Source organism: Falco biarmicus, chromosome 6 (assembly GCF_023638135.1).
Source record: "Falco biarmicus isolate bFalBia1 chromosome 6, bFalBia1.pri, whole genome shotgun sequence".
NCBI lineage: Eukaryota > Metazoa > Chordata > Aves > Falconiformes > Falconidae > Falco > Falco biarmicus.
The window spans coordinates 79263455-79273858 of record NC_079293.1 but is presented as its reverse complement, the minus strand read 5'-3'; the positions used below and the strand labels follow the sequence as shown (position 1 = coordinate 79273858).

The 10404-nt window shown below is 43.6% G+C and overlaps 1 protein-coding gene across 3 annotated transcripts; it reads right to left on the bottom strand.

The window, feature by feature from the left end:
* TBP (TATA-box binding protein) lies at positions 1–10397 on the bottom strand. Of its 3 annotated transcripts, none has more exons than XM_056343505.1 (8): positions 10136–10397; positions 7720–7963; positions 6734–7074; positions 5428–5515; positions 3288–3379; positions 1994–2161; positions 1582–1676; positions 1–678 (listed from the first exon to the last, which is right to left on the bottom strand). In XM_056343505.1, the coding sequence occupies exons 2-8, from the start codon at positions 7771–7773 to the stop codon at positions 599–601; spliced, it is 918 nt and encodes a 305-aa protein (XP_056199480.1). In that variant the 5' UTR covers positions 7774–7963; positions 10136–10397; the 3' UTR covers positions 1–598. The 3 variants fall into 3 exon arrangements, with proteins under 3 accessions (XP_056199480.1, XP_056199478.1, XP_056199479.1); XM_056343503.1 differs by lacking the exon at positions 10136–10397 and adding an exon at positions 9566–9651; XM_056343504.1 differs by lacking the exon at positions 10136–10397 and adding an exon at positions 8999–9274.
* Between the last annotated feature and the right edge of the window lie 7 nt (positions 10398–10404).

Below are 10404 nucleotides of genomic sequence, written 5' to 3'. Positions count from 1 at the left end.
TAATTGTATAAACAGGGTTTATTGTACATGTGGCGCTGAAGGAAGAAAGAGAAGGAAGGTATATATTATATATATATATGTACAGTGAGCCATTTTCATTAGAATAAATTTATTCTGTCTTGCTTAATACTGGAAAGAGGGAATGTGTCTGGCACCAAAGAAATTTCAAATTGAAAAAAATCTAAAAGCTTAAGTTCTGAAAATTATAAAAACCATGGTCTTATGGAAGGAAGTTAAAACATATATACATGGCAATTTAAGTGGTTTATACACTGAGTGACACAGTTGCAGTTGTCTTTTAAACCAACTTACAGATCTTCTATCAATAGAACTGGCATTAAAACTATTTAAAAGCTAGAATATAAATAAAACTTGGAGGGACTGCTCCAGGAACAGCCCAGTAAAGCAAGTCACAGTAACTCAGTAGATATAATCAAGAATACGGTTCCCCTTGAGCATCAGGGAAGTAGGCACTAACTGGGAAATAGTCCAAGTCCTGGTGTTGCAGTTTCACTGAAGTCCATCTCTTGTTACTGCTGTGCCATACACAATACCTTTGAAAATATACCCCTGATTTCTCTAAAAGATGTAGAAACTGTTACGTTGTCTTTCTGAATCCCTTTAAAATAGGATAGATGTTTTCAAATGCTTCATAGATTTCTGCTCGTACTTTAGCACCTGGAAAAGGAGGGTACCTTTCACCAAATAATTTTAGCTTTTAGAAGGTTTATTTGAATGCAACTGTATAAAACCTATGTGTATTCATAGATCCCTATTTTTAAGATTTTTTTTTTAAATACACATTTCATATACAGCATACATTACTAGCCTTCTCGCTGTTTATTCTGGTAACGGGTAAAACTTTGATTAGCATCTTTGTGCTTATGGGGTTTTTCTATACATAATTTCTGCAGGAAACCCAACTACAAAGCACAGCTCCACAGGCTGTTTCTGCAGAAAGGCCTAACTGGGGGAGAGTTTTTTGAGAGTGTGAAAATCTGGGGGAGCAAGGTCTGGCAATGAGACTGCTGCAGAGCCCTGCCACCCACCAGACTGCAGGGACATGCTCCTCCTTTTGTCTGTGAGTCTTGTGGGGTTTTTTTTCCTCCACAGTAAGACTCGCAGGAGGGGAAAAGGAAAGGTGTAGGTGGAGTGCCTGAGGTTAAGGAGGTCCTAGAGCTTGGGTATCTCTCCTTCTTTGGCTGCTCTACCAAAGGAGAATGGCAGCAGCCTCCAGCCAAGCTGTCAAAGAAGTTAGCTCAGTCACGCGCACCCAGCCCACAGAAACACTCAGCTTTCCCCAGAAACATTACCTGCGCTCTTACAGCTTTTTGGGGACCTGCATACTTGATTAGGATTCACGTTCATTGCTTACATGGATTTAGCCAAATTTGTGGTTTGCTTTGTGCACTCATCCACAGAATACTGTACTGTTTTTAGTCAGTACTGGGATTTTAGTCAGTACCGGGATCTCATCTCTCAAAGAGTTCCTAGCAGCTTACGTACCTCTGGTATCATTGTGTGTTCTCTGTAATGCAGTCTAAATCTAACCTGTTGGTGTAAGATAGTGTCTTCACTTACCAGTTAAAACCACTTTTCCAGAAACAAAAATAAGCAGAACAATTCTTGGCTTGATCATTCTGTAGATCAAGCCAGGAAACAATTCTGGCTCGTAGCTGTAAGAAAAGAGAGTGACAGTGTTTAAGCATGCTTGCAGACACATGTTCCAGTCTTTCATCTGCAGGACTGCAGGAATGGGCAGAGCAGATGTACACTTGGCTGAAACTTGGAGAGAGTAGCAGGGAAGATGATTCTGATGGGTTCATATTGGGCAATCTCAGTTACACCCAAGGCAGTGCAGCAATGGGAACAAAGTGCAGTTTTCCTTCTGGTGCAAGGGAATAATTTGAACAGATGTCACTGTCTAAGCTAGTCAATATGTAGCAAGAATGAAACATAAGCAAGTGTTTTGTTTTGTTTTTTTTTTTTTTACCTGCTGAACTGCTGGTGTGTGAGTACCAATCCTTCTAATCTGATGGGAAATTTCACATCACAGCTGCCCACCATGTTCTGAATTTTAAAATCCAAAAATTTTGCAGGAAAACCCAGTTTCTGAACAACTCTTGCATACTTCCTCGCTGCCAGTCTGGATTGCTCCTCACTGAAGTGAGAAAAAGATATTATTGCTTCAGTAATACTTAACTGAGGAAAATGGCATTAAGCCACATATACATAGCTGGGGGGGGGAAGAAGTTTTGCATCCAAAATTAACAACTAGCACTGGTTTGCATGCTAATTTTGGTACTAGGATCCTGAAAATAATTCATGTTGTACTCACTGTTCATGAGGCAGAAAACAGTAAATTATAAATCCACATATTTCACACACTTAAAATATTAACCCAGGTCCCTCTAATGGCATGTGAAAACTGTAACTTAAGTTTTTGGTGTAAAACAACTTTGAGCTACTACTGGTAGAAAATGTGTATTTTTATAAAAATGTGTGAACTGCCAAAATTCACTGTTTGATTCAGCCCAGGCATTCAAACGTGGACTGAGCACAACTGCACACTGTTGCAGAACTCAGTTTGCTTCAGTTTTGTAAATGGCTGAGGATGTGGTTCCTCCTAATGCAGAGTAAGACAACTTGAACTTCAAATGTCACCAGGTAGAGAAAGCATTTCCTGTATGGCTCTATCCATTCATCTGCTCATTAGCTTATTCCTTCTGGATTCCTAGCAGACTTCTTCAGAGCAGAATTTCTCTCCTGCCCACTGCAGTTAAGCTTATGTTTAGTTTTCAATTCTTACACTTCAATGATCATGTTAAGAACAGATCAGACTACAGGGAACAGAGACTTGGAGCTCTTGGCCTGTGATGAATGAAACTGTTCAAATATAAAATCACCCTTCCTCTGCCACCACCCCTACAGTTTAAGCAGTTCCGGCGCTTAGTCAATGAAATTTTTAAATTACTAAGAAAAAAAAAAAGATAACTGTAAAGCCAAAAAAGTGAATATAATAACCTCCGCAAATTAGTTTTTCAGGCTGTATGAAAGAGCTTCAGAAACAGAACTACCGTTTTCTCTTTCAGTCATGAAAAGACATTTTGTGTAGAAATGTATATTAGTCTATTTAAAATAACTGGGGAGCAAGCTTAGTTGTACCTCTACAACTCTGGTGTGTATATATATATACAAATACTGCATACAGATAATAGTACTTCTAAAGCATCGTGGTACAAGAGAAAAGACAGCCTGAATTGTTTGCTTGTAATGCCTAAACGTACCTTTTTGCTCCTGTGCACACCATTTTTCCAGAGCTGAATATAAGCGCAGTAGTACGTGGTTCTCTTATTCTCATAATAACAGCAGCGAAACGCTGAAATGTAAGCATTGAGACTATTAGTGATACATTGCTGTAATCATTACGTTAAAACCAAATTTGCATAATCTAAGTAGCAAGTTGACCTGTAACGCAAAGAAATACTAAGTTCAAACATAATTATGGATCAGTTAAAATTTACTTGAAATGCTTAAATTGTATGTAGCTTCAAAGACACACTGAGATGTAGTCAGAGAGAAAGAGTATTTACCATTGCATTCCTATTTTACTAAGCTCATCTCTCATTACTGTACATGCAACATATAAATAATGCTAACATTTGCAACAGAGCAAGAGAGACAATCTTAAAAATAATTAAAAAAATTCCTCCACGTGTCTTGAAATTTGATCTGTTACAAGCAGGATGATGGAAGGCTTCTGCAAATATTTTATGATCTCTTGTTTCTGTGTCTTAAAAAACTGGACAGCGTTAGAATACCTATCAGCAAACAGAACAGCTGGAGATCAAAGTTCTGTATAAACATAAGTCACCTCAACTTCGTAGGTTGAACAAGGCAGCCCAGTTAGCCTTGGCTTTTCATTCTAAGTACTGTAACATCTCTGCCTGCATTTCCAAATATTCTTAAACTCTTTGAAGCAAGAGAAACTGGTAACTGATGCGGGCATACAGACACACAGACAGACCCCTATTCCTCTGTTGTATTTAACTTGGACCAGTTCACTGTGCAGTCCCATACAGTTCTGTTCTGTCAGTCTGTTCTGCTGACAAAACCAAGGTGGTAGAGTGATTACCTAACAGCACATTTGTCAAAATACAGCTTAAATAATACAGCCAAGCAACACTTTTGACAGAACGTACTGACTAAACGTCAGGAGTGTGTTACATAACCCTTCTTTCTCTCTGCTGTGGAAAACAGCATTTTGTATTGATTACTCTGTTTTACACAGCCACCTACCCCTACCTTAAGAGTTACCATGGCATGCTCAAATTTTTGCTGCACTAGTATCTTACTCACACGCAGTTATGTAACAGCATCACTGATGTAAACTTACAGTAACAGTTATTTATCACAAATGCCTGCATGCCTGCTTTAATCCTTGAGAGCAGAGTTCAGGTAAACTGCACGAAGTCCCAAATAGGAAAACAAAAAACCTACCACATCCCAGGAAAACTGCAGCCTTTCAAACACAAGTCAATTCAACTACACAACATGTAAACTTTTATTAGAAATAAGTGTCCAACTACTGTGGCTGCAAAGGTAACGTTTCCAAGAGAAGCCACCCAAAAGAAAAACAAAGAGACATAATTTTCTTGATTCAATGCTCCAGGTCCTCTGCTGTTCAAAGTTTCCCAGGCTAAAAAAATCCCACAGTTTAACAAATCGCTATTTAGAAGCAGCAGGCAACTTAGAAGTTGACATGCAAAAAAAAAAAAAAATCACTGTCATTTTGTTGTTCCACCAAATCCAGCCATTGGAAGCAAGGAGATAGCAGCAGTACTGGGGAACAACGTGAAAGAACAGCGCTCAGAGGGGAAGCCAGATGATAATGTACAAAATGAGTGACTGTGCTGCGACCACAAGAATTCCAGGGGAGCAGCCAGGTGGAGGAAGCCAATGCATATACAGAACAACCGTGGCTCTGGCAGGAGCCCAGGAATTGAATTCTTCCCTCCTTTCTCCTTGTTGGGAGACAGGGAACAAGACTTTGCCGTCAGACATTTCACAGGAATACAAGAAACGAATTTTGTGAGCACTACAAAGAAACACCCATAGGAATAGTAGCAGAGGCCAGATTCACAACAAAAAACTTGGCCAGTGTATTACACTGTTGGTTAGGCTGTTCCTAAGTATGCTGTGTTCTTTCTAAATCTACCAAATTATAGCCTGGTGTAAAACACAACTACATCAGTATAATAATACTTTTTACTAATTTGACAGGATGGTCTAAGTTTATTAAGGATTTCTTTAACTATAGTATAAAACTGCATCTATGGCAGGAAGGTTTTCCATCTACCAACTACACCCACAACCCGTGCCTTTAACATACCTGTTACAGGATGAACTCCAATACATTTCTCTTACCTTGGGATTATATTCAGCATTTCGGGCACGAAGCGCAATAGTTTTTAGGTCAAGTTTGCAACCAAGATTCACCGTGGACACAATATTCCTGAAGACAGTTCAGAGACATACATTAAAAACCCGATAAAGAATGCATATGTCTTCCTCATTTTCAGCAAGCTTGATTAATTTTATTTTTTTTACTTTTTTTAAAACTTGTTTCTCCAAGTAAGTTTCAATAGCATCTTTCCTATTGATGTTGAGAGCCCCCACCACAATCAGGAAAGCTGCTAGAAACAGGAGACGATGAAATAACAATAACACCATCTCAAATTTTCGTTGGTGTGCCCTTCAAGAAGGAAGAAGAGGTGCAGGACTAAGTGGGAATAACCAGGGGGTAAACCCATTGCCAGGTGACAGGATAGCAGGTCTCTAGAAAGTTTTAAGAGAAGTTCCTAGAGCAAAAATATCTTTGGAAACTTGTTTTCTGGGAAGACCCTGAAATCTAAAGGTCCTCAATGGAAAGAAAAAAAAAAAACCAAAAAACAAACAAACAAAAAAAAAAAACGAGGAACTACTCTTTCAACCATTTGTCTCTGTGCCTTCCATAAATTGCTGTAAAAGTCTCTTTAAAACTAAAGCTCAGTGAAAATACTTCCATATCAAACCCCAAAACTAGTTCTAAGGGTTTTTTTCCCCCTTAAACAAACTCAGCTGTAGCCATGAACTAGAAAAGGGAACATGGAATGCTAAGTAGAACTGTGGTCTAGCTCCTAGACTAGCAACTAGTTTCTTCCCCTTTACACTTCTAATTCCCTTTCAGCTGTGATAGTTCCTGTATTCTGCTTTAATATCTCACTAACAAAGTTCTATGCACAGTGATGTGCAGCTATTTGCTTTTCTGTGAACAGGTCACAAGTATACCTAGAAAATTATTCTCATTTATAATTTACTGGATACATGTTCTGAAATACCCAATTATCAATCAGAATACTTTATAGCTAAGCACGAGGAACTAAAGTGCGTAGAGTTAAAAGTTACAATGGTGCTAAATGAAGACATACATAACAACCTCCACTGGTATGCTTAAAAGATTTGACAAGAGTTGACAAATCACTAAGAAACTATATTACTAAGTGGTTTAATAACAAAGCTAAGCTAAAAATAGAAGCAAAAATTACTCATATTGTTGGTAGAGACCCACACAGTCTCACGATCTCCCTTCCCACCAAAATGCAGTACTCCCATTTCTGATGTGGCCTTGGTCCTAAGTCTTTAAAGGGCTATCTGAGAAAGGACACGCTGCACTAACACATGGGACACTCACTGTAGCTGTGGCACTATCCCAGAGCTCTCCGACGCTGGTGTTGCAGGAGTTATGGGAGTCATTGGAGTCATTGGAGAGGTGTACAGAGGTGTGGTTCCCGGTAAAGGGGCTGTGGTAAGAGTCTGTGAGTGGAAGAGCTGGGGAGTTTGACCAGATGTTCCCTGCGTTGCTTGCTGTGATGTAGATTGCTGCACTGCTTGCTGCTGCTGCTGCTGCTGCTGCTGCCGCTGCTGTTCCTCTAGGATGGACAGACTGTTGGTGCTCTGGACAGGCTGTGGTGTCAGTCCTGTGCCATACGGCATCATCGGGCTAAAAATTGGAATTCCTGGAGTCATTGCACCCTACAACAGAAAGCATGAAACAGAAACTACAGATCATGTTGACTCCATTTTGGTTTTAAGAGAAAAAGGTTTCAGAAGTCTAAAAATCAATGTAAACCGATCCTATCAAACCTGAGGCACATAGTAGTAACTCGCTAAAAACAGCAAATCCTTGGAAATGCACTTCTTCTACAGATTAAAATATTACCTCTAGGTATCTGTCAGTTCTAGCATTGTTCACCTCCAGCCAGTGATGCTGACACGCTTCTCACACTACTTTGCGCATATGTCTCAACTTTGACCCACAATTTAACTTGCAATTGTTTGAACAAGGACTGTGGCCATCATACCAAATTCATTCATAGCACAGCAACAGTCCATTATGTATGTTAATTTAAAAGGCAATCACCAAAATTACATTAGTACTTCCAACTCATCAGTCATATTTCAACTTAAAGGAACCCCATATATCTGTGTATTTCTTACACCTCTAGATAGACAAGTTGATGGTTTTAAAATACTGCTTTATATTAGTATTATTCAGTACCTAGCAGAGTTCTTCAGATCCGAAAACAAAAAGCTGAAGTTACGGAAAACACTTTGACAAAGAAATTCACATCACAGTTGCATATTCAATCAGTTGCATATTCAATCACTTGTTCTTACCTGAGGAGAGGCTAAGCCTTGAGCATAGGGTGGCAAGCTGTTGTTCTGATCCATGATTCCAGTTATTTCTTTGGTGAGGCCAGAAGTATTTCCTTCAATTAATTTAAATTAACTTTGAATCCTAGAGGGTTTTTAACCCTTTAAAACATTCCAGCAAACTAGCTTTTTAAGCCAAGCTGAAAGTGGTAGGAAAACATCAGCTCCAGAGAACTGTGTGTTATGAGTCTAAAATGCTAATCAAAGCCTGAAAAGAGAAAAAGTAGTATCCTGAGAATAAAACCTAAACAGAAAACCAAACCCAAACCTATCAGCTGCTGAGTTAGGTAAGAGACACCCACATAAAGATAAATATATCATTCGCACACACATGCATGCACACACGCACAATCCATAAAAATAACCTTTTTCAGGCACACTCGACAGAAATGTTGCAGCATGCTTCTGCTGAAGTCTCTGGCAGGTAACCTGGCCCACATGAGCAGGCTTCTGCCTAACGGAACCCTCCTACACAAACAACTCAAGCTCTTAACGCTCATTCTACTCCAAGCTTTTCTTTAGCTGGAAAAGAACTGATTTTTTAGAATTTAATTCCCCTGACTACTAACCAAAAAGCTTACTGACACATTGCTTCTAAGTCTCTTTCTGACAATTTTAACACTTGGGCTTCCGAAAGTATCTTTTCTTCTGTGGGAAAAGCATCGCTGGTCAAATCGGAACTAGGAAAGCTTCTTCCATCCCCTTCCATAAAATAAGGCACTAACAGATTTCAAACAACAATGACATGCACTTTACGAGAAAAAAAGAAATAGGCGAAAGCCAATTTCAGGCACACCAGTGAAATGTATAGTTTTAAAAAAAAAAATAAAAAATCATCCACACATCTGTTGCCATGTTGCGGAAATAAACAACACAAGTGAAGAATTCAAATGTTACAGCTTGATAGCAAATATTTTTCCATTAATTATTTTTCTTAACTAGATACCTATTACCCAGAAATAATCAAGGTCATTTTTAGGCCAGAGGCAGACCACCTCAAAATTTGAAGAGAGCCTATTCAGTGTGCAGTTTTGTTGTTTTTTTAAGGTATGACTGCTCAGAATTACAAGAATATTTATACTGCAGATGAAATGGCATGCGTTTTCCCCTGTGACCACAAGATATTATCATCTTTACTGTCACCGAAGGTTATCAAACAGAGCATCCAGGTTTTACAGGTGGGAGAGAGGAGTGAATTAGAAGCCTGAACATCACCCTAGAAGAAATCAAGTCAGCTCCTCACCAGCCCAGCTGTTCAAAGGCCCGGCAGCAGCCGTGCCAGGACCCGCAGCCAGGACCCCACCTACGCAGCGGTCCATCGTGTGACCACCGCACCGTGGCTCCGGGATCCCCGCTGCCAGCGCCCGGGACCCTTCCGGCGCGGGGCCCGGGCCCAGAGGCAAGGGCCGTCCCGCAGAAGGCCCCGAGCGTCCCCTCAGGGTCTCTCCCTCGGGACGCGGCAGCACTCGGAAGGAGCCAGGTTCGGCCTGAGGCGGCCCCCGCCACCCGCCCCCGGCCGCCCCAGCCTCGGCCCCGGCCGCGTCACCGCCCGCCCTCCGTCTCAAGGCTCTGCCGGCTTCTCGTCCCGCCAACAGCCGCCGCTCGCCCCCCCCCCGGCGCGCCGGAGCCCCGCGAGGCGGGGGCGGCCGCCACCTCCCCGCCGCCCCGCCCCCGCCCTCCAGGCCCGGCCCGCGCCATCGCGACCCCGCAGGCGCTGGCACCCGCCGTCCCCTCGCCGGGCCGCGGGGCGGGCAGCGGCCCCTTGGAGAAGCGGGGCGGGGGGGGAAGGCGGGCGCGGCGCGGACGGTACCTGCCGCTCCCGGCGCCACCCCGCCGCACAGCGCCCGCGGGAGCCAAGCTGCGCCCCGCGCCGCCGGCGCGTCCCGAGTACGTCACTTCCGCCGTGCGCCCACACCGCCCGCCCCGCCGCCATCTTCAGTGAGGGCGAGGGCAGGCCGCAGCGCCTCCGGCTCGAGGAGCGGGGTGGGCCGGCGCCTTGCAGGGGTTGTGGGCCTCCAGCAGTGCTCAGCGTCGGCACGCGTGGCTCCTGCGCCAGGCCTGACCGCCGGCTCCTGTTCTGGAAGTCGGTGGTTCACCATTTTGTAGCTGCACAAAGCGCTGCCCCTCACTCATTGCCGCAGAGCCGCACGCCCCGCAGTGCCGTGGCTTCGCGGTTCTCAGCGCTGTCTATGCACAGCTGCCGTAGAGACTTCAGCAACGGCAGCTTTTCCTCCTGGGCAGAGGGACACGCTGCTCCTCTAGAGGACACAGCTGTTCCCTCCCCCGCGCTTCTGCCCTGGCACCTCCGTGGTTCTACCCCAGCCCTTCCCGCCTGTTCCTACTCGCCCCACGGTGCCTGGCACTGCACCCCATGTCCCACCTCGAGGAGCTTGGGTGCTTCCTCACCCTTCCTCTTCTCGATGTTTCTCAAGGTGCTCCCCCCTTTTCCCGCATAGGGGCTGCCCTGCTCCCTATCTGCCCAAACACAAGGGGCTCTTCGGGTCACCTCACCGCAGCCGCTATCAACCCGCTCGCTTTCTCTACAGAAGATAGGGGCTGACAGCGCTTGAACCGGGCAAAAACCGCTGCTGCGCGCCCTGCCCGGGGGACCCCGCCAAGCCCAGTCTGGCAAGGGCACCCAGGGAGCCC